The sequence below is a fragment of the Dreissena polymorpha genome, chromosome 12, assembly GCF_020536995.1.
Source record: "Dreissena polymorpha isolate Duluth1 chromosome 12, UMN_Dpol_1.0, whole genome shotgun sequence".
Taxonomy (NCBI): domain Eukaryota; kingdom Metazoa; phylum Mollusca; class Bivalvia; order Myida; family Dreissenidae; genus Dreissena; species Dreissena polymorpha.
Window position 1 is genome coordinate 4,533,889 of NC_068366.1, and position 24,558 is coordinate 4,558,446.

A 24,558-nucleotide genomic window follows, 5' to 3' on the forward strand; every position below is an offset into this window, starting at 1 on the left:
TACAAGTGTTGTGTACCAGTGTTTTTCATACCTCCAGAACAAAGGTTCTGGGGGCATATTAAAGTCGCACCGTCCGTTAGTTAGTTACATGTAGTCAGTCAGTTAGTCCTTCTGGATTAGTTTCCGCTCAATAAGTCAAGCAATTGTCATCAAATCTTCACCAAACTTAATGAAAATGTGTAAGGCAATGACATCTAGGTCAAGTTCGTAATCGGCCAAATTGACCCAGACACTCTTGAGTAACAGCCCTTGAATCATTGTAAAAGTGGGTTTTTTCTTGTTTCGGCTCAAGAACTCGAGCAATTGTCATCAGATCTTCACCAAACTTCATGAAAATGTGTAAGGCAATAACATCTAGGTCAAGTTCGATAATCGGCCGAATTCACAAAGACACTGCTGAGTTACGGCCCTTGAATCATCGTAAAATTGGGTTTTATCTGGTTTCCGCTCAATAACTCTAGCAAATGTCATAGGATCTTTGCCACACTTCATGAAAATGTGTAAAGCAATAACATCTAGGTCAAGTTCAATAATCGGCCATATCGACCCAGACACTCCTGAGTTACGGCCCTTGAATCATCGAAAAATTGCGTTTTTTCTCGTTTCCGCTCAACAACTCGAGCAATTGTCATAGGATCTTTGCCACACTTCATAAAAATGTGTAAGGCAAAAACATCTAGGTCAAGTTCGATAATCTGCCAAATTGACCCAGACACTCCTGAGTTACAGCCCTTGAATCATCGAAAAATTGCAGTTTTTAGCTCACCTGAGCACAATGTGCTCATGGTGAGCTTTTGTGATCGCTTTTTGTCCGTCGTCCATTGTGCGTTGTGTGGCGTCAACATTGCCTTGTTAACTCTCTAGAGGCCACATTTATTGTCCAATCTTCATGAAATTTGGTCAGAACATTGGTTTCAATGATATCTTGGATGAGTTCGAAAATGGTTACATTTGCTTGAAAAACATGGCTGCCAAGGGGCAGGGCATTTTTCATTATATGGCTATATACACTACGCGGTCGCGATTTTTGCCTAAATCACCGACACGCGGTGGTCATTATTTATTTTGGGTGAAAAATCACCGTGAACTCGCACGTTTCATCATGCTAGGTCGACCATGATCACCGCGAGTGCTATGAATATAATCTCCGCGGTGATTAACCGCGATTCACCACGTTCACGGTCAACGTGGTGAAGAACGATTTTCCTACGTTACATGTATAGTGTTTTATACAGGAAGGAAAAAGGGCGTGGTGCAAAATTTAAAAAAAGGGCACTTTAGCGCGCGACATCCATAAAAAGGGCACAAATATATCTGTATAGTGACTTAATAACAAGCTTTGTTACACACAAACATTGTATGTATAGTTTTGAGATTTATTGTTGAATAATTAAACCAACAAAATCCAGAATGTATATTTTATTATGTGTTTTATATTTTCATGTAGTAACAAAAAGCAAGATTAAACACCATAGGATATATATCTTATACAAACTATAGCTTTTCAAAGAAGTCTTAGAATACTGTTAAATGAGTTACCCTCTTAAACAATTATTTATATTTAAAACGTTACACACATTGCACAAACAAGTCCTTTATATGCATCTTAAATGGAGATTCACAAACACTAACACTTTGTTAAATAGTCAGAAAGTTCTGCGTAATGACATTGTTTTCATGACCACGTGTTGAATTGTGTACATTTTATTTCGCAAAAAGTGTAACTAGGAACGGCACCGTACTGTCTTTTGTTCATTGTCAATTAATTCAATACACGTTAATTGGTCTCCGATATAAACATGTTTTGCTTACAAAGCAATTTGCATCAATTTCTAATTTACGTTTCGTTGAAAGTGGAATGCCAAAATCGGAAAGCGTACGTTGCGACATTCTAAACACGAATGATAAGTGGTACAAGTTCAATATTTTTGTAAAATTCATATCTGTGTTTGCCAATTAACATATTTTGACAAGTTACAAACGGGTCATAATGTTCTTAATTGAAACAATGGTGCAGGCCTACTACTGTTACAACAATAAACAACATTTGGCTAAACAGGGTCCAAGATGGGGGATCAACTTCTTTGCCGACATTCACACGTTATTGTAATCAAAACATCGTGACAATAAACAAGCACGTGCTCCAATTAAGCGCGGTTTGCCTAACCGTGAACAGCAAACGTGTTAAGATTGTCGTCTGCTACAATTCATCAACACACATCTACTGTGAGCCTGCGCCAATTGGATAGGAGGCGGAGCTTTATTTTAATCGACAGCTTTAAAATGAGCCTGCGCCAATTGTATTGGATAGGAGGCGGAGCGTTATTTTAATCGACAGCTTTAATATGTCACGGGTTGCTATTTTCGGCGTATGGCCAATTTTCAGGAAGTACTGTGGACGTCATGGGGTTTTGTAATCGGCGTATGGAAACAATTATCGGGCGTAATATACGGCCGTACGCCGCTTAGTGCAAGCCCTGTAAATTAATTTTTATTAACTTAAAACTGTTTTGCATTAAATTGAAATCCAATCAATATTTTACAGATACAACTGGTGTTTTTTTTAAATTTAATTACGCGTAAAAATAAATGTTTTGATATAACTGAATTATGCATGAAATGCACAATTTCCACGTGAATAACATCGAGGTTTTCATCAAGTCTCCTAAGTAACTGTGCACGATTGTATCCGGACCGATTAGTGTTACAAAGCCACTGAAATTATCGATTGATATTGACACATGGTTATTCACGCATGACGTATTCACAACCGCGCGAATCTTCGCTGATAATAGTCAGCTTAGAAGCTTGGTTAAGAGGCAATTAAGATGTTATCAATAAGGTAACGCACGGCGGAAAACAGGGCGGCAGCCTTTGAAAAGGGCAGCGTGGTGCTGATTTGCTTTGAAAGGGGCAGCGAGGCGCTTCAAAAAAGCGGCGTGGCGCGCGCCACGCTAAAACGGCCTGGATAAAACACTACATGTACATGTATAATCTTCACAAAGATTATAGCAATATGGGATTATTAGCATTGTTGGCAGATTACATGTAAGAGAGTAGCCTTTTTAAAATGTCAACATGTATTTCACACCCATGTCCCTGACAGGTTATTTTTGTCTTTTTAAATGCTGCGTATAAAACAAAACAGTGTTCGCACCTAGCTGTATTATACCGCACCTGTGGGAGTGATAACTGCGTTTTTGATTATGCATTTAACAGTTTGAAGCCATGGAGAAATCATAACTGATGGTAATGTAATCGGCGTATTTTCCCCGAGTCTCTCGATTTCCAGATACATACGTTTCAACTGTCTCAATCACATACTTGCAACTTCTTCCGTCTTTATCCATTACTCGATAATCCCGCACATGCCCGATTTCCATTTTAAAAGCAAATTCTGGTTAATATTGACGATAAGAGTCCTAAAGAATGTCATACACAAACGTTTGAAATTATCAAATGAATTTAGGCATATGTTTCTATTTAAAGATTTGATGAAATAAGCGCCTAATCAGATCAGTTGTATTGTACATGCGTAAATCACCTGAAACGGTTTGCACGCGTCGTGTACAGCTATTTTCGGTTACAAATTCTAGCCTCAAAAGCATAGTGCAAATGAATTAAATTAATTTCTTTGTTCTGATAAAAAGCGCGCGAAAATTGGCGTGGGTGTATTTATTTGTAAACAAACATCTCATAGCAAGTAAAACATTTATTTCATTAATTTTAATTTCCATAAAAAGTTTAGTTGTGAATTTCAACTTAATTACTGGGGTACCTCGCGAAATACATGGCATTTACCTTTCCTCTTAATAAAATATAATTAAAACACGCTGTATTATAACCGTTATGCTGTTTCAGTTCTTTCATTATTGAAACAATTATTGTATTGTATACTGACTACACACAAGTGTCGTGTAAAGTTCATAATCTTCTTTAACAACCAATAAACAACTAAATTTATATTTAGATTTAATGCAACCTGTACACATCATTTAATGGGAATCGAGAAAGGGACTTAATTTTGTGAAAATAAACCAATATCTGTTTATTGAAATTGTCAAATTTGTATATATATTAGCAATTCTTATGAAAATAAAAATCGTTATTTTTAATGTTTTAAGCAAGTCTGTTTCCAAGAGCATACATGTATATGGGAATTAACTGTGTGAGCTACTTCAATATGTTAACAGTTATACAATCATTGTTTTGACAGCAACACGTGCTTATCTTAAGTTCGTTTCTGGTAATACACAGGGTATTGGTTGTTCGGGTCTTGATTGGATAGTAAAACAAAGACGCAGTAGGCGGTTTTCAGTAGAACTTTTGTACTTACCAACTTAATCAATAGTGCAAGTGCTTATCTAACATTTAGGGATCATCAACACGGGTCCTAGCAACTTGCACAACCCATAATACCGGTACACAGTCAGATGGTTACATTCAGTAGCACACGTGGTCAGAAACTAACAAGTTCGAGTAATAAAGCACAAAGATTATGATCTGAAAAATTGCATGGGGTCCGAAATGAAACAGAATGCCACCAAATCAAACGATTCACCGCCTAATTTTAAGTGTAATAAACTATGTTTGAAACATTTAACATAACGATAATTCCGAATGATCACTGCTTCCATTTTCAAAAGTATATGCTGTTCAACATTGCCCGAGAAATTGTAAAGACAAACATTTACTAATGTTCTATCATATGAATTTTACACGCTACTATTTTACTAAATAGATCTAGCAGCCCAATGGCGATTGGAGACGGGTACATCACCTGAAGCAATGTGTAAATTTAAATTAAGATGCACATGTAAAAGTCATTTTCTGAAAATCGGGACGAAGTGAAAGTATTCACTGTACAAATAAACCAACATTTGATTTTATTCAAATATTTATGTTGTCTGTGTATTTTAGCAACTCTTAAGCAAATAGATATCTTTTATTTCAACGTTTAAAGCAAATCTTGTTTCCGAGATTAAACTATGTAAATTTCTTCGGTATGGTTACTGACCTACAAAATCATTGACAGATGACATCCGATGGTAATTGAATTAAGTATGCAGAGAAGGTGACTAAATGTTAAAACAATCGCGTAGAAGTAAAAATATCAGGTTATTATCTGTACCTGTTTCTTATATCCGCGAATTATCGCCAAGTGCCTTGGCATGATTCGTAGCGAATACTTGTTGTGGCTGCGGAGAAACTTTGATAACAAAAGAATCTGTAGCCGCGAACTTTGTTGGTTTTGCGTGAGCCATACTGTACAATTGTTATTTCAACAAATAAAGATATTGTTTGGAAATCAGGATTCGACATTCAGCAAGTACGGTGTTTACTTTCATATTGAAATACATTTTCGCGATCTAACGTGATCGTCAATAATGTTGACATTAGTTAATAAGTTAAAATTTAAATCTTGTAGTCACCATGAATCACGGCGATTAGCGGTGTTTCCTGATGATTCTACAGCTGATCTTTATCGCGAAATGCTTGCAGTGAAATCACGACGGAATCACCGTGAATCACCCACAGAGTGTTATCACAGTGAATCACCGCGATTTGCCGTGAATCACCGCGATTTGCGGCGAATCACCGCGATTTGCGGCGAATCACCGCGATTTGCCACGTTGGCTCAAACGCGATGATCGGTGATTAAGGCAAAAATCGCAGGCCGCGTAGTGTATAGCTATAGTAAAATCTTAATAACACTCTAGAGGCCACATTTATTGTCTGATCTTCATAAAACTTGGTCAGAAAATTTACCCCAATTATATCTTGAACAAGTTCGAAAATGATGCCGGTTGGTTGAAAAACATGGCCGCCAGGGGGCGGGGCATTTTTCCTTATATGGCTATCAGGGCTCAGCCTAGGTTCAAACTTGAGGGAGAAGTGACTTCTCCCTGAGCTGAAATTAGGGAGAAGTGAGGCCACTAGAAGGAGAAGTGATTTCTGTTCGGCGTTTAATAAAATCTTCGCTTGTTTTATACCCCTCATTACACCAAGCCTTAGTATCATCATCAATGACAAACAAATACTATTTTCAAATTCAATAAATCCTTACATATTAAGTCACATAAATCAATTCATACAAATAAAACTTGTGATTTCCATGTGCATCATAAAAATAAACAGTACTTTAATAATGCAATGACAATCCAAACCCTATTTACATCATAATGTATCGATACATGATAATTAGTCAGTGAATTTTTTCACCCAATTGGGAACAGGTCCGGTACCATTGCGATTGGGAATACTTTGTGTCATGAAATCACCAAATTGTGGTAAAAACGAGTCTTAACAAAACACAATCTTAATGCATGGGGCATATAGTATATCTATTACTGTTTATCCGAATTGTATACATATCCGAAATATGTACACTTGAGAATGCCTTACCTGTTTTATTTAATAATCCAAATTTTCCTTGTTCTTATCTGGTTTAACAAACCTTATTACACGTACATGTTTGTTAAATCCAGTTAATGCTTTCTCCATTATTGAATCACCATTACTTGTAATTTGAATCGCAAGCTTTGAATTGAACGCGGGTTTAATGTTACAATACATCTGCCATGTGCAATGTCGAAGGTCATGAGTCATGACGTAGCAATTTTATTCTACTCGGATAATTTATATCTAATCGAGGAAATGTGTTTTCTCAATGTCTATTGTGTAGTATTAGGACTTGTTAGTATAAAAATGAACTGTGATTCCAGTTTATATAAGATGGGTGTTACTAGTAATTATCGGTGGATTAACAAACTGACAAAACTCGCTGGACTTTTACAGTAGTGGATCTACGTAATTAATAGACCTTTGATCAATTTCGTTTTTCTTTAATAATTTTTCAGACTTTCTTTAACCTTGCCGTCTGCCAAAAACATGTAATTATCGAATGGTCAATCAATTATCATGTAATCATTAGACAACTTACAGCACGCGCAAAGAGGTTGCGGGATATAAAATAAAGTTGTTTAAGTGTGGATACGGTAGATAAAATTATGGAAATTAGCACTACCGTTTGCACGGGTGGGTTGTTAGTTTTCGTTTATATGGTTATGAATTAATGTCTGACAAAATAAATTGCACATCAACTGGATAATTAGTGTTTAAGAGTTTTGAAACACGAAACAAGTAAACAGTAAAACATACTAGAATAAATCGTAATCATATTTACTGTTGGGAATGTGTTGCGCGTGTAAACTTTTTTGAGCGTAATTACATATCTATAACGAAGTCGTTTCATCGCTCAGGTAAACTATTGCATATGTATATACAATGCGCGCATTCTCATTGGTACATGTAACTATCGATGCTAATGTACCGCTTAACTCCACCTGCAAGGCGTGTACTAATTTGGCTTGCAGAACAGAGAACTATCCAAACTGTCGGCGAAATGACACTCGCTATGATCTTTTGATCTAAACCGTTATTGTTTGGTGTAAATGGTCATGTATGCTAGTTGCCTGGATAAGCTTCCACAGCAGTCGATCTTTTGCTGTGATAATAAACTGATAACATAACAAGCGTCGTCAGTGACTTTATGACATGATTGTGAAAATAGAGAATTTTTAGATGAAAAAGTTTAGAGAGAAAAAACGTCGATGTTGTAAAAAAAGAAGGCGAAGTCAACTTCTCCTTCATGTAATTTAAGGGCGACATTATTATGTGCCGGGCGAAGATGTCGCCCACGTTGCCCTCACGGCCGAGCCCTGGCTATAGTAAAACCTTGTTAACACTCTAGAGGCCACATTTATTTTCCGATCTTCATGAAACTTGCTCAGAAGATTTGTCCCACTGATATCTTGGATGAGTTAAAAAATGGTAACCTTTGCTTGAAAAACATGGCTGCCAAGGGGCGGGGCATTTTTCCTTATATGGCTATAGTAAAATCTTGTTAACACTCTAGAGGCCACATTTATTGTCCAATCTTTATGAAACTTGGTCAGAAGATTCATCCCAATAATATCTTGGAAGAGTTTGAAAATGATGCTGGTTGGTTTAAAAACATGGCCGCCAGAGGGCGGGCATTTTTCCTTATATGGCTTTAGTAAAACCTTGTTAACACTCTAGAGGCCACATTTATTGTCCAATCTTGATGAAATATGGTCAGAAGATTTGTCTAAATGATATCTTGGATGAGTTCGAAAATGGTTACCTTTGCTTGAAAAACATGGCTGCCAAGGGGCGGGGCATTTTTCCTTATTTGGCTATAATAAGGCTATAGTAAAATATTGTAAACACTCATAGAGGCCACATTTTTAGTCCGATCATCATGAAACTTGGTCAGAAGATTTATCCCAATAATATCTTGGATGAGTTCAAAAATGATGCCGGTTGGTTGAAAAACAATGCCACCACGGGGGCGGGGCTATTTTCCATATATGGCTACAGTAAAACCTTGTTAACGCTCTAGAGGTCACATTTATTCTCCGATCATCATGAAACTTGGTCAGAAGATTTGTCCCAATGATATCTTGAATGAATTCGAAAATGGTTTTGGTTGCTTTAAAAACATGGCCACCATGGGCGAGGCATTTTTCCTTATATGGTTATGGCAATAGTAAAACCTTGTTAACACTCTGGAGGCCACATTTATAGTCCAATCTTCATGAAATTTGGTCAGAAGATTGGTCTCAGACAATGGTATCTTTAATGAGTTGGAAAATAATTATGTTTGCTTGAAAAAAATGGCTTCCAAGGGGCGGGGCATTTTTCCTTATATGGCTTTAGTAAAATCTTGTTAACACTCTTAGAGGCAACATTTACTGGCCGATCTTCATGAAACTTGGTCAGAAAATTCATCCCAATAATATCTTGGACGAGTTAAAAAATGATGCCGGTTGGTTGAAAAACATGGCTGCCAGGGGGAGGGGCATTTTTCCTTATATAGCTATAGTAAAACCTTGTTAACACTCTAGAGGCCACATTTATTTTCTGACATTCATGAAACTTGGTCAGAAGATTTGTCCCAATAATATCTTGTTATCTCAGGTGAGCAATTTTGGGCCTTTCAGACCCCCTTGTTTCTTGTTTCCGCCCAATAACTCGAGCACATTTCATAGGATCTCCGCCACACTTCATGAAAATGTGTAAGGTCATATGATCTAGGTCAAGTTCGATAATCAGCCAAATTGACTTGGACACTCCTGAGTTACGGCCCTTGAATCATAGAACAATTGAGTTTTTTTCCTTATGTTACGAAGTTGTGCATGTTGGATTGTTATTGTCCTATATCAAAACTTAACTTTTTTATGCCCCCGGTAGGGTGGCATATAGCAGTCGCACTGTCCGTCCGTCTGTCTGTCCGTCGCACTTGTGCGTTTAGGTTTTGAAAAATGCTTATAACTTCTATGTCGCTTCAGATGTAACCTTCATATTTGGTATGCATGTGTATATGGACAAGGCCTTCCTATACGCACACAAATTTTGACCCCTTTGACCTTGAACTTGAACTTAGGGTCCCAGGGACTACCTTAGGCCTTAAAAATAGGGAGAAGTGACTTCTCCTTTTTTCTGAAACAGGGAGAAGTTTGGACAATCAGGGAGACGTTTGTGCGAACAATATCAAAAACAAAACATGTTCATTTCACAACTTTTATTATCTCTATCATTATACTCTGTTTATTTGTAAAGAACAACAATAAATTCTCATTGAAATATACTTCATCATGACACATTTAAGTCATTTAACTCGTAAAAGATATGCACCAGTAGCATCTTTTCATCACATTTATCGTCATTATATTACCATCATCCCTATGACTGGTTTTGTAACAAAACACAATCTTAATGCATAGAACATCTAGTATATCTATTACTGTTTATCCGAATACTATACATGTACACTTAAGAATGCCTTACCTGTTAACTTTAATAATCCAAATTGTCCTTGTTGTTATCTGGTTTAACAAACCTTATCAAATGTTTGTTAAATCCAGTTAATGCTTTCTCCATTATTTAATCAACATTACTTGTAATTTGAATTGCCAGCTTTGAATTGAACGCAGGTTGAATGTAACAATAAGTCCGCCATTTGCAATGTTGATGGTCATGACGCAGCAATTTAATTCTACTCGGATAATTTTTATCTAATCGAGGAAATGTGTTTTCTAAATGTTTATGACTTATGTGTAGTATTATGACTTGTTAGTATAAAAAATGAACAGTGATTCCAGTTTATATAAGACGGGTGTTTAATATTCGTAATTATTGGTGGATTAACAAACTGACAAAACTCGCTGGACTTAATAGTGGATCTACGTAATTAATAGACCTTTGATCAATTTTGTTTTCCTTTAATTATATTTGCCGACTTTCTTTAACCGTGCCGTCTGCGAAAAAAACTGCAATTATCGGATGGTCAATCAATTATCACGTTATCATTAGACAACTTACGGCACGCGGGAAGAGGCACGAGTGTGTTGTTATAGCAACCAATATGAAGAGACTGCTTTGTCACGGTCAATTAACGATCCGTGCGGGGGGTAAATTGTGTAACCGTTAGATAAACAACAAGCAATAAACTTGCTAATCGCCTGCGGGCGGTAGCACGCATTGGCAATAATATTCGGGCGGCTTGATTTTCGCTTTTCCGGTCTTGTTTACTAAAAAAAATCGGGCAACTTGATCTTCGCTTTTCTGGGCTCGTAGGGCGATATAACGGGCGTTAGAGCGAAATTATCGCCTGTAGTCGCCCGTAGGGTAGTCCCTGGGTCCGGGTTTACTAAGGTTTTGAAATCTGTGTTTAGGTTTTGAAAAAGCTTTTTTTGGGGGCATATGTCTTCCGATGGAGACAGCTCTTGTTTTTAACCGTTTTGGGAATGGAGCCGGGTCGCTTTGGATTTGGAAAATTCATGGCGTTTTGACCAAAATTGGGAAATGAGTGTTGTTGATTTTATGCATACAAATTAAAATTCTTTGAAATTGATTATAAAAGTGATTTCAATATGATATTTTCTAAGATTCAACTTATTGCGCTGGACTCTGGGACAAATGTATAGCTGGACATTCACAATTGTTTAGTGATCTCCTAATTAAAAACATATTTGCAAAAACCGTGGGCTTAATTCACATGTGTTGTTGCAAATACACGTATTCATTACATGTCATGTTGAATAATTCTGTAAACAAAGTTGTCCTACAAGTGAAATATTAAATCTCGTATTATAATATTGATTATGTCTTGTTGGATTGTGACAGATAGTAAACTGTCTTGTTTACTCAAGGAAGATAAACATTTCACACTTAATTGATTGTATCATACATAGTCCATTTTTTTTATCAATTTTAAAAGGATCCACAGGTCCAGTTTTTAGCTCACCTAAGCACAATGTGGTCATGGTGAGCTTATGAGATCACCTTCTGTCCGTCATTCATCATCGGTAGTCAACATTTACCTTCTTAACACTTAATTAAGAGGCCAAATGTAAATGTATTCAATATTCATGAATCACAGCCAGAAAATTTGCCCAAAGGACAACTTGGCAGAGTTAAAAACTGGATCATGTAGGGTATAAATCTTGGTGACTAGGTCATCTGAAAGACAAAAGCTTGTGAACCCTCTAGAAGTCAAATTTTAAACAAATCATCTAGAACATTGTTCAGGACTTATGCACTTATAATATCTTATAGGTTTGAAAATGTTTCTGGTTATGTGAAACACATATAGCCTCAAATGGGCGGTTCAGTTTCTTTTTATGGCTAAAGTTACCCTTTAGGACATTCTAGAAATTACATTTTTGGCCCAATGGTTAAAATTGCACAGAATATCAATTAAATCCGTTTGTTTTTTTTGGTTGTGGGGGATGGGGCCTTTAGCCCTTATGTGAGCAAAATTTCACGCGTGATTTTCCACTTTGGGGGAAAAATTGTGCGCGTTTTTTTCGTTAATGGGGGGAAAAGTTAAGAGTCTTACTTTTACTGTTAAATGGTTTTAAAAGAGACTGTTATTTTCTTCATAGATCAATGTTTCTGATTAATTTACATTTCATAAGAAATTTTACAGTGGCATTTCCCTGTTTTTCTTCCCCTTAAACATGTCCACCAATGCTTCCATGTGTCTTCCTCTTTCAATAATTGGCCTGGCCCTGACAGTTCTTGGAAACTGCCGATACGCATCAGAGCATCCAATTTTGGTTGACCCAAGGAACGGAGCTCTGTGGCAATGTTGTTCATTAGCGGAAAACCTCGCTCGACTACAGCCTTACATGTAATGACAGAGTTATTTGGTACCTTTCCAGTTGTGCAACATTTTGGTGACAACATAAAGCAATGTATAAAACTTATCGTAATTCGGCCAAGGGAGGTAATAATTGTCCTAACATTTATAAGGTACAGTACGGCGTGTACGAGATAGAAACAATAATGGGACGGGTATCTAACGATGTTTTCTACGATTTAAAGTTTATTTTTTGTAACATTCTAATGTTTTGAACTGTTATGGAGGGGAAAAAGCTTCTGCTGGGGGAATGTTTTGGTCTCGAAAGGGGAAAAAACCAGTCAAGATTGCTGGGGGAAGACGCCGATATTCGGCATCTGTTATATAAGGTAAAAAAAAACCTGTATAATAATCATAAGATCCTTATTTGGATTTAAAAATAAATAAATTCTAATTGGGATTTTTTTTTCATATTGTAATTTTTTCCACATTTATGGGTCCATTTACTACACCCTTAGATAAGCCTGACACAGGTGTGGGTCACCATTTAAAATTCACCTATCTTATTTATTGCCTAAGGCTTTTGATGGCTTTTAATGTGTCAAAATCTAAAAAAGTACTACAAAAAAAATATTGTGTAAAATCAAAACTAACCTAACAGTCACTTGAGAATAACGGTCAGCTGCAGAGAACGGTCAGTTTAGATTCCCCGACAAAAATCACTATATTACACTTGAGAATAACGGTCAATCGTCCATAACAGCCAGCAGCCAGTATAGTTAACTCCGAAAGTTATGTTTGAACTTAAAACAACGGTCAAGCATCAGTCGTTTCGAGTCGCGAAAAGTAAAAACACAGCACATTATTTGTCTGTCCATTTTGCGGGGAAAAGCATGTGATAGCGGCAATTGCCTTTGATATGATAAAAGCTGCCCGAGCTACGAGTACACAAATAATAGGGTGTTGAGGTTTGCTTTCAGGGGATAATTATGGTGTATCTTCAAAATAAAATGTCAGAGTTTGTCTCAACATTATTATTGAATTTGCATTTTGATTGCATGAAACATGTGAAATTAACAATTACAATGTGTATTACTGTGAAACCATTTATTTTCGTCGGCACAAAATTTCGCCCTTTTCATAAAAATGACTATTTCGTCCGCTCATAAATTTGCCCATTTCTGGTTTTGAAAAAAACAAAAACGTCCGATTTGTTTGTAATACATGTAATACGCGGTTGCGAAAAAAATCGTGCTGGGGAAAGAGAGGTGACACTTGGTAGTCACTTGCAAGAGGTGGGCCTTTTTTGGCATATGCCAATTAACAAGTCTGTTATTTTAGGTGATAGTAGCTGTCCCTTATTATTTTATGTCATTGACACGTTCTTTGTTATGATTAGCGGATAAGTGGGACTGAATTAGTCTTTTTCCATTACTATCACGGTCAAACTGATAACAATCTTACCTTTATCGGCACCGATTAGAGAAGGTGCGAAACTTGTTCTATTATACGAAAGAGGATCTAGTTTGTTTAGTGTTTTTTTTCTGAATGGAACGCTGCATTTATTGATAAACAACAGTATTAAATCTATAAAAAAATGTTTTTGTTATAAAAACAAAACAAAGGTACGGTTTTTATGTATATGTACAAAAATAGTAGATGCAGTTAAAACCAAACAACCAAACACAAATCAAAATATTCTTTATTAATTTGTAACAAAGTGCAGAATATATTTCAGTCAGGTGTTGATCACACATTTTAAATGCGTTAAATAGTATTTCTTTAATCCGGATTCGCCGCGTGTAGGCTGTATAATCTGCAACACCCCTGAAAAACACAATACACACAATGGGTAATAAAGTTGTTAACAATTAGCGCTAATCAACACTATTAAACATAAACGAAGTCGACGCATGCGATACAGCCTTATTGCATTCGCGTTTTACAGGAAAAATTGTCAGTTGTCAGTCAACTGTATAATGAACACCCCTTTGTGTCAAAACCGGATTTAACTTGTGTGTGAATAGTCGACTGTTTCATGTTCTTTGTATCAATACCATCTATGTATCTGTATTATAAGTATACCAGTCAACAAACAAGGTGCGCGCTTCCGCATATGGGTATTCGGACGTTCAAAAAATTGACCTTCGGTTTAGCGTTCACGCCGTCGAACGCATTAAGCAATATAACTCGTTTTTTTTTCACTATTTCTTTATTTGCAAAAAATACTAGTCGCTTATAACTTACCTTGCAATCTTTTTTTCTCGCATTTTGCGAGTGTGCGAGTGTTAATTTCGAGCCCTGTGTATATGCGTGGATTACGCTGGATTTAAATGCCTCATGCCTACGGTAATTCAGTCTTATTTGTTTCCAATATGGGACATGATTGTTCGTTAGGATCTTGAATTCGTCCATTGGTCGAAGGGCGAAAAAGGCGAAAATTAATGTCGGACGAATAATAATGGTTTCACAGTAGTAGCAATTAAAGGCTGCAGGCATAATGCATAAGCGCATGAAAAAGTCAATTTATTTTTGTCGCTTATTATTAAGTGTTAAAAACAACATTTAGCCACCAAGTGTTTTTTTAAGAAGGCAAAAAGGATAAGTGATCGTCTATAAAGGCAAAACATACACTGAGTTGCAACATTTATAACAAACTTTAGGCATTTATGAAAGAGGATTTGTTCATGTTTGTATTTTGTATGATGTTGTTGAATAAAAATGCTGTTTGTGCGATGTTTGCATCAGAATTTGTTTTTAACAACATTTTGGCGTCATTTTCTTTGGATGAAAACGGTACAGTTACACCGTGCTTTCGGTTTATGACAGCGAATCTGCTTTTTATACTTGTTTGGACGTGACGTCAATGGCATGTGACAAGCTTAATTTATTGAATGAACGATATGCATGAGTAAACAAGTGTACTGTAGTTGATAAAGTCATTGATTTAGTTGAAGATATTATTCTGTATTCAATGTAAGTAAATTATTTTATTATGCTGAGTTATCAGAATTGAGCCTTTTTACACTGCATTCAAACGACTGCCACGGTGGGGACTAGCGACATAGCAATACTACCTACCATAAAAAAATTGTGATCCGAAAACAACAATCACCTGTGGACAGCGGCCACTTTGGTCATTTCCCTGGACTGACTGCTGTTCTCAGTTTTTACTGTATTTTCATTCTAGTAAAAATGTTGCCCAATTAATACTTCAGTTTTTCTACAATAGTGCATTCTTTATTGCAGATTCCAGCTGGACATGTCGGACTCTAAGAAGGAGGTGGAGTTTGTGTTGGGTGTTGAGGGTGCAGCCTCTCCCCAGGGCAGAGAGGATGGGCCTGACCCCCTGTCCCCACCAGGGAGCTCCTCCACCCCAAACATAGCCATTCCCGTCCGCCCATCACGCTCAGAGCCGGTCAACATCAATGTGGGCTCGCCCAAGGGTCAAGGACAGGGACCAGAGTTGGCCATGAGCCCACGCTCCATGCTTAGGTAGGTCACTGTGACATGCTTGTGTCGCTACTGAATAGGCTCCATTATGTTAACCTTGCTTATATAATCATTTATTTTTTCTGTAAACCTTAACAAATCTCGCCTGGTATTTTTTGAGGCATCAATATAAAGATTTTTTATTTTTTTTTTACATTTTTTGTACAAAAGATAAGTCTATAGTAAATACAACATTTTCTTTAAAGTTATTAGTTTTCTTTTCTTCATTTCTTTCTTTTTATTTTGTTAAGTGTATATGTACTTTTTTTTATGTATCTTGGAATTTAGATGGTGCATGCCAACATTTCTTAAGTTTTATTTGGTTGTCTGTTCATGTTTACAAAGATGGAAATTTCAAAAGTCTTGCAAAACTGTGTATTATTTTTTGAGTAATTCTTAGTTTCATGTATTGTTGCACTTAGCAGTATTTTGTTTGTGCCCAAAATTACAGGCTGTTTCCCAATGGAAAAATGTAACATTTAAATGTTTACATTTATCAATATAAAGTATATAATGACAAACTTCAATACATGCCAAAATCTGTGTTAGGTCTCTGTAAAAGGACCTTGTTAATGACAGGAAGCAAAATACCTCATATTACGGGAATTCAAACTGAAAGTCCACATTTGTTAATGAATGATAATAATTGAAAATTGATAAAATTGTAAAGCGTTAGAAACACAAAATGATTGAATAATTTGGAATGATTTTGTTGTTACTGTTAAATTGTGTGTGCAACATTTGGATAATTTATTTCAAGTTTGAATGGATGATGAGACTTACAGTACAGCAAACGCAGAACAAACATAATCCTCTGTCACACCACGGCAAAAATCGTTAGTACGTGGCGGCCGCGTCATGTTTTCACGCGGCGTATCGCCGAAGCACGCCACATCGATCTGCGCAAGGACGCCGAGTCTGTTTTGACCTCGCGTACTTTCGTGGAGTAATTCCCCCGCGTACATTCGCAGCAGACCATGTGAAAAGATATACACCTACATGTACATTTGTGTAGTGTAGAAACCTAGATTTATGCTACTTTCATAGTTATTATTTTCACGTTTTAAAAAGCGATATGGCACGTAATGCGCTTAAACAAATTATCGCTGAATTAATTACGCCAAATGTTTATGTTTCATTCGATTCTCAAATGAGCTTTATTAAATTTGTTATCCAATACACGCTTCTGAATTTTAATGCTAATATATGCGACATTAACAAATTCTAGCGTCAAATAAACAGTGCTAAAATACCCTTTGTCTCCATAAAAGGCGCGAAGATTATGCAGACATGTAGAACGTAGCATGGAAAGAGTGGGTGTATTTTGTGTTGTATAAAAACATGAACATCACGTCAGGCGATTTACGCGTGTTCAGTGGAAAAGAACGCCCCATTTGGACGTTATTTCATCACATCCTTAAATAGTAACAAATGCCAAAATGTATTTGATACTTAAGAATAATTGCGCAAATGTTTGTGTGTCTTGAGCACTTTTATCGTAAATATTTACCAGAATTTGCTTTAAAACTGGAATATACGGGATTATCGGGTAATGATTAGCGATATTAACTGTATAATATAAACAAAATGAAACGACTTTATATACGCATAGTCAAACAATAGTTATAATAAGCTGATAATTATCAAAACAACAATTAAGTGTTGATTATTAATGTGGCTTCAAACTGCTAATTGTCTCCGCTAAAATATAATAGCAAAAACAACAAGCAATTATAAAGCCACCATCTGCTGGAGCCTTGACCACTTGTAGGTGCGAAAACAGCTGCCTGGTCTCCTTGATGTCTTGATATGAAAGAGAAAATAATTGTACATAATTACGTGACCTTGTTTATGTGTGAAATACATAAACTACGGGCGGGAAACAAGCTTACTTGGCCAGACACATTAAATATGCTTATATGCTAATACATGTTGTCGTAAAAATAAAACCCAAAACAAATATGTTTGTTGTTCGTTTAATATAAAGACAATAATCATATGGCGCAATAAACGCACACAAAGTAACTTAACCCTTAAAGTGCTGGAGCCGAATTTTAAAGGCCTTTGCAAACAGTTTGGATCCAGATGAGACGCCACAGAGCGTGGCGTCTCATCAGGATCCATACTGTTTGCTATTATGATAGTATTCTTTGAAAAAAATCGAAGAAAATGCTTATTTTACAAATTCAGCAGACGACATTTTAGCAGACGACAAATTACCCAGCATGCAAAGGGTTAAAGTACTTAAGCTGATTCTAAAAATGAAAATGGTAAATGATTATTGCAATTTTATTAATACATGCCCGTGATAATTGTGTTTTGTTTTTATAAATTCGATTTAAAAAAAAATTTGCATTCTTTTAAAATAATAATTATTTCTAGCCGGATAACAGCAGTTTCTTTAAAAACGGGAATGCAAGCACTAAAAACAAAACAACAGCATGCTTTTTTATTAATGATTTTATCTATTTTGAATCCGCGCACATTAAATTAATTATGATTTTAAATTTTATTATAATTTTTCTTTTAATATTTTTTTTTGCTAACTAACTTTTTTAAAAAGATTTTGATTTGAAGATGCGCATCGACTCGGCGTCATGTCGCGGATCGCGGCTTGCCTTGGCATGTCTCTGCTGACATATGCGAAGCAAAATGCGACTTACAGCTGCATACTGACGCGGCTTCAACGGCCGACTCGGCATCGACTCGTTGCACCTTGCCGCCGCGGATCGCAAAATATGTTTGTTCCTCGTTGGCTGTTCTGTATTGTTTGTATGGCCGATTGGTTTCAGTGATAGCATCATATTCCCCAGGACTCTTGTTCAAGCCTTGCTGGGGAAAACTTTTTTTGTGTAAAATAATCTTCTTTTATGTAAGTTAAACTTTACAGTCAATTCCATGGTTAAACAATTTATGGCATTTAATGACACTTATATAACTGCCCTAATTCATGAACAAGTCCCTTTAAAAGTGTTGCTTCAGAAATATCTATACAATCTTTCCTTTTACTTGTATTCATTGAGGTGATATTTTATCACTGTCATAACATGTTCACACTATACACAATATTTCCAACAACATTTCTGATATTTCATGTTTGTAAACATGAATATTTTAACCCTTTCCCACTCAGACGCAAAGTTAAAATGTGCAAACAGCATACAACCAGAATAGCAAGAGTAACCAGTGAGAGATACCAGAGTAACTCGCAGCCTGTTCAGGTTTTATGCTGTTTGCTGCTCATCAGTATCTAATGGGTGGGAATGAAGCCTTTTAAACTTGAATTTAACTTTCTAAGGGACAACAAATGTGTGAAAATACGTATTTTAAGTGGTAAAGGGTTAAATACATATGTAAGTGGTAAAGGGGGGTTAAATACGTATCTTAGTAGTAAAGGGTTAAATAAATGGTTAAGGGTTAAATACGTATCTTAGTGGTAAAGGGACAAGGGAGTGAGATGATGAATGCCTGTATTGCAAAATTGCTCTTGAGAAAGCAAGAAGTCGCAATCAAATACTTTAATTACTATGAAGTTTTTTTATAAAAGTTTAAGATGCACACAAATATTTTCTTATTACTGGTGGCTTAAAATTAAGAGTGTGTCAGAAAACAGAATAATTATGGTAGGAAATTATAAAGACAGCTTATAGCCTTTTCTGGCTTCTGACTTTCTATTCATGTTATAATTGTCCCCTACCGGTTTCACCGGAGGGGACCTATGGTTTGCGCTCCGTGCGTCTGTGAGTCTGTGAGTCTGTCACACTTTTCTGGATCCTGCGATAACATTAAAAGTTCTTAATATTTTTTCATGAAACTTGGAACATGGATAGATGGCAATATGGACATTATGCACGTCATTTCATTTTGTTCCTACGTCAAAAATTCTGGTTGCTATGGCAACAAATAGACTAGAAATACTGCTGAAAATGGTGGTTTTCTGGATCCTGCGATAACATTAAAAGTTCTTAATACTTTTTCATGAAACTTGCAACATGGATAGATGGCAATATGGACATTATGCACGTCATTTCATTTTGTTCCTACGTCAAAAATTGTGGTTGCTATGGTAACCAAAAAATAAAAAAATCTGAAAATGGTGGTATTTCTGACAATGGTGGTGGAGCCGGTAGGGGACCATATTGCTTGACAATAGCCTTGTTTATCTTAATCTTTGAGCTGTAAGTCTTGCAATGTTTCCATATTGCTTTTCTTGTTTAAAGGTCGCCGCCAGGTCACAGGTAAGGTGTGCTAGACGGAATGGCTTACAGGAATGTATCTCGCGTCATTGTAGCAAGTGGGAGCGGATGGGGGAGCTTGTTGATGGGTCAAGTGGGGCTCGATTGGTCATTGTCGGTTCTGGTACTACTTACATGTACCCCGGATACTCTAAAGTATACTTACATGTACCCCGGGTAAATATACTTATACGTACCCGGTCGATATAAGACTGTACCCGAGATGTATTCCTGCCCAAAATCCGATGTTGTAAAATGCGCTACCGATTACCGTAAAGCGATATTGTTTATCTTAAACAAACTTTTTTTTTTTTTTAAACTGCATCAACATACTTTTTGAGTATGAGTTTCAATAATATAGATGCCATTTAACAGAAAAATGATATAAATGTGAACATAATTAATTAAAAAAAATAGCCGACAACGACCGATTTTTTTAGCGTTAAAATTCCCAGGTATGTTTAAGTATATTTACCGTACCCGGGGTACATTTAAGTATACTTAAAAGTACCCGAGGTACATGTAAGAAGTACCCGAGCCGACAATGACCAATCAAGCTCAAGTGGGGGTGGTGGTGGGGGGGGGGGGGGCTTGTTTGTGGGTAAATGGTTTGGGTGTTCTATTATAAGGAAATGATTGTGTGATTTACAATTTACAGCATTAGGTAAGCTCTCAGAAATATGATTTATTCTGAAAAGTGGCATATATTTGAATCACCCTTTGGTCATGATTAAACCTTTATGGAGCTTGGTCAGAATGTTAACATCAACAATATCTAGGCCAAGTTCAAATCTCGGTCACGTTTGTCCAAACTTAAATCATCTGGTAAAACCTTAGAAAGCCCATATTTCCACTATAGAAGCCATATTAGAAACTTAATTTTGATGAAACTTGGTCAGATATCTTAAAGGGGCCTTTTCACAGATTTTGGCATATTTTGAAGTTTGTCTTAAATTCTTTATATTGATAAATGTAAACAGTAAACATTGGATCTTAAAATCTCCAGTAAAAAATCAAGAATGAAATTTAAAAAAGGAAAAAAATAGTAGCCGGTACCAGGGCTCGAACCAGTGACCCCCGGAGTCCTGGAGTAAGTCTGAAGTAAAAACGCACTAGCCCTCTCGGCTATTCCGCCTGATATACAGTTAAAGTATTTTTTACATCATATAAGCAATCTTCGTAGTTTCGTAAATTTAAACGACAACAACAGAACTCTCCAAATTATTCAATCGTTTCGCGTTGCAACGCTTTATTATTTTTAGTTTTTCAAATCGTCAAAAGATACATATAATGGCTATATTAGAGTATGGTAAATGTTCAGTAATACTGTTTCCTCACAAATATCATAACTAAAACAAAAATTTGCGAATCTGAAACAATTTTTTTAATTTTGTCAATTTACCAAACCGTGAAAAGATCCCTTTAATCTTGACAATATGAAAGCTATGCTGGAATCTTGGTAAAGTGGGGGCCTAAAACCAGATCACCTGGTAAAATCTTCTATAATTAGTTTACCTTGAACCCTTGAGCCTGTTAGGGCAATAATGGCTGTTCTGTTTTCAAAACTGAAAAAAAAATTTCCTCATTGTCAACATATGAGTCTGGCTCTGGCAAAAAAAAGGGTGCAGGATCAACTGGGTTCACAGGGGTTTACACATAGGCTGGACAGAGGATCAACGGGTTCACAGGGGTTTTCACATGGGCTGGACAGAGGATCAACGGGTTCACAGGGGTTTTCACATGGGCTGGACAGGGGTGCAGGATCAACGGGGTTCACAGGGGTTTACACATGGGCTGGACAGAGGATCAACGGGTTCACAGGGGTTTACACATTGGCTGGACAGGGTGCAGGATCAATGGGGTTCACAGGGGTTTACACATGGGCTGGACAGAGGATCAACTGGGTTCACAGGGATTTACACATGGGCTGGACAGGGTGCAGAATCAATGGGGTTCACAGGGGTTTACACATGGGCTGGACAGAGGATCAACGGGTTCACAGGGGTTTACACATGGCTGGACAGGGTGCAGGATCAACGGGGTTCACAGGGGTTTACACATGGGCTGGACAGAGGATCAACTGGGTTCACAGGGGTTTACACATGGGCTAGACAGAGGATCAACTGGGTTCACAGGGGTTTACACATGGGCTGGACAGAGGATCAACTGGGTTCACAGGGGTTTACACGTGGGCTGGACAGGGTGCAGGATCAACGTGGGTTCACAGGGGTTTACACATGGGCTTGACAGAGGATCAACTGGGTTCACAGGGGTTTACACATGGGCTGGACAGAGGATCAACTGGGTTCACAGGGGTTTACAAATGGGCTGGACAGAGGATCAACGGGGTTCACAGGGGTTTACACACGGGCTGGACAGGGTGCAGGATCAACGGGGTTCACAGGGGTTTACACATGGGCTGGACAGGGTGCAGGATCAACGGGGTTCACAGGGGTTTACACATGGGCTGAACAGAGGATCAACTGGGTTCACCGGGGTTTACACATGGGCTGGACAGGGTGCAGGATCAACAGGGTTCACAGGGGTTTACACATGGGCTGGACAGGGGTGCAGGATCAACGGGGTTCACAGGGGTTTACACATGGGCTGGACAGAGGATCAACGGGTTCACAGGGGTGTACACATTGGCTGGACAGGGTGCAGGATCAATGGGGTTCACAGGGGTTTACACATGGGCTGGACAGAGGATCAACGGGTTCACAGGGGTTTACACATGGCTGGACAGGGTGCAGGATCAATGGGGTTCACAGGGGTTTACACATGGGCTGGACAGAGGATCAACTGGGTTCACAGGGATTTACACATGGGCTGGACAGGGTGCAGAATCAATGGGGTTCACAGGGGTTTACACATGGGCTGGACAGAGGATCAACGGGTTCACAGGGGTTTACACATGGCTGGACAGGATGCAGGATCAACGGGGTTCACAGGGGTTTACACATGGGCTGGACAGAGGATCAACTGGGTTCACAGGGATTTACACATGGGCTGGACAGGGTGCAGAATCAATGGGGTTCAAAGGGGTTTACACATGGGCTGGACAGAGGATCAACGGGTTCACAGGGGTTTACACATGGGCTGGACAGGGTGCAGGATCAACTGGGTTCACAGGGGTTTACACATGGGCTGGACAGGGTGCAGGATCAATGGGGTTCACAGGGGTTTACACAGGGGCTGGACAGGGTGCAGGATCAATGGGTCATTGGGGTTTACACATGGGTTGGACAGGGTGCAGGATCAATGGGGTTCACGTGGGTTTACACAGGGGCTGGACAGAGGATCAACGGGTTCACAGGGGTTTACACATGGGCTGGACAGGGTGCAGGATCAACGGGGTTCACAGGGGTTTACACAGGGGCTGGACAGAGGATCAACGGGTTCACAGGGGTTTACACATGGGCTGGACAGAGGATCAACAGGTTCACAGGGGTTTACACAGGGGCTGGACAGAGGATCAATGGGGTTCACAGGGGTTTACACAGGGGCTGCACAGGGTGCAGGATCAACACGGTTCACAGGGATTTACACAGGGGCTGGACAGAATGAAAATACACTGTTAAGAACGTTATTTTTGCAAATAATCTCAAGTTATTGAAAGATGTTTGCAAAAATCTCAAGTGCATAGACAGTTTTTCTTACAGTTTGTGTGGATATCTTAAGATTTTAGAATACATTATTAAATAAGTCTTAAATCGATGCCAAAATTTCATGTTGCGTGAAGCATAACCTTGTTTATGTATACGACCCGTGTATCAAATTTATTGCCAAGAAACACAGGCTTATTAAATAAAGTAATTACGATGTTTTTCCGATTGCAATAAGCCACATCAAAAATTGTCTTTTATGCAAAAGTTGAAATTCTTCAGAAAAATTGTTTTAAAAAGTTATTTGAAAAAATAAGCACCACATTGGGTGCTTCACATTGGGAAATAAGTGTATTTGATTGTTTGCTCCCAAATACTTAAAAATTGATAACTAAGTGTTGCCAAGTTGTTCATATTATATTCACTTAGGTTCAAGACATAGAGCTGCATAGGAAAACTAACTAAATGTTGCATTTTATTCATAAAAAAAAATGAAACCTTCAAATGAGAATTTTTAGACAGCAATTGGCAAATTTGTAGTTTTTTTCTAATTGGGAAAGTGCCATTTCCTGGTACTGATTACCGGAATAAACCCTCTTCGGAAGAAACTCCCTTCGCTAAAAATGGCATAGCGGAATAAACCCCCTTTCACATTTTGCATACGCAGAATAAACCCCCTTCCATAGCGGAACAAACTCCCTTCAAGTTTTCAGACAGGCGGAATAAACTCCCTTCCTAAGTGTTATCCAAAATCCATTATTAAAGTGTTATGCGCATCTAACAGTATATGCTATGTTTAAAAGTGTATATCGCAACCGTTGTTTATTTTTGGTGTTTTCACTTCATATATACTTATATTTGTTAATGCAGCATCAACATATCTAAACAATATCCTGGAAAAAGAAAATAGTGCATTGGAATATAAACCGTATTTTCGTTTTGACAACTGACGACAGAAATGACTCGATGTACAATGTGAATCTTAATTTAGTTTTAGTGATGATTCATTCATACGACACACAGACACAATTTTGTTATACGGATCATTTCGGCTTAG

The 24,558-nt window shown here is 37.6% G+C and overlaps 1 protein-coding gene across 2 annotated transcripts in view; it reads left to right on the forward strand.

The window, feature by feature from the left end:
* The first annotated feature begins 15,423 nt into the window (after window positions 1-15,423).
* Window positions 15,424-24,558, forward strand: part of LOC127853839 (acetyl-CoA carboxylase-like) — a 113,062-nt gene continuing 103,927 nt past the window's right edge. The window contains exons 1-2 of one of the 2 annotated variants that reach the window (XM_052388629.1): window positions 15,424-15,664; window positions 19,882-19,899. In XM_052388629.1, coding sequence (XP_052244589.1) covers window positions 15,432-15,664; window positions 19,882-19,899 — 251 coding nt within the window. In that variant the 5' untranslated portion in view covers window positions 15,424-15,431. The remainder of the gene's footprint in view (window positions 15,665-19,881; window positions 19,900-24,558) is intronic. The other variant, XM_052388630.1, reaches the window with a different exon arrangement.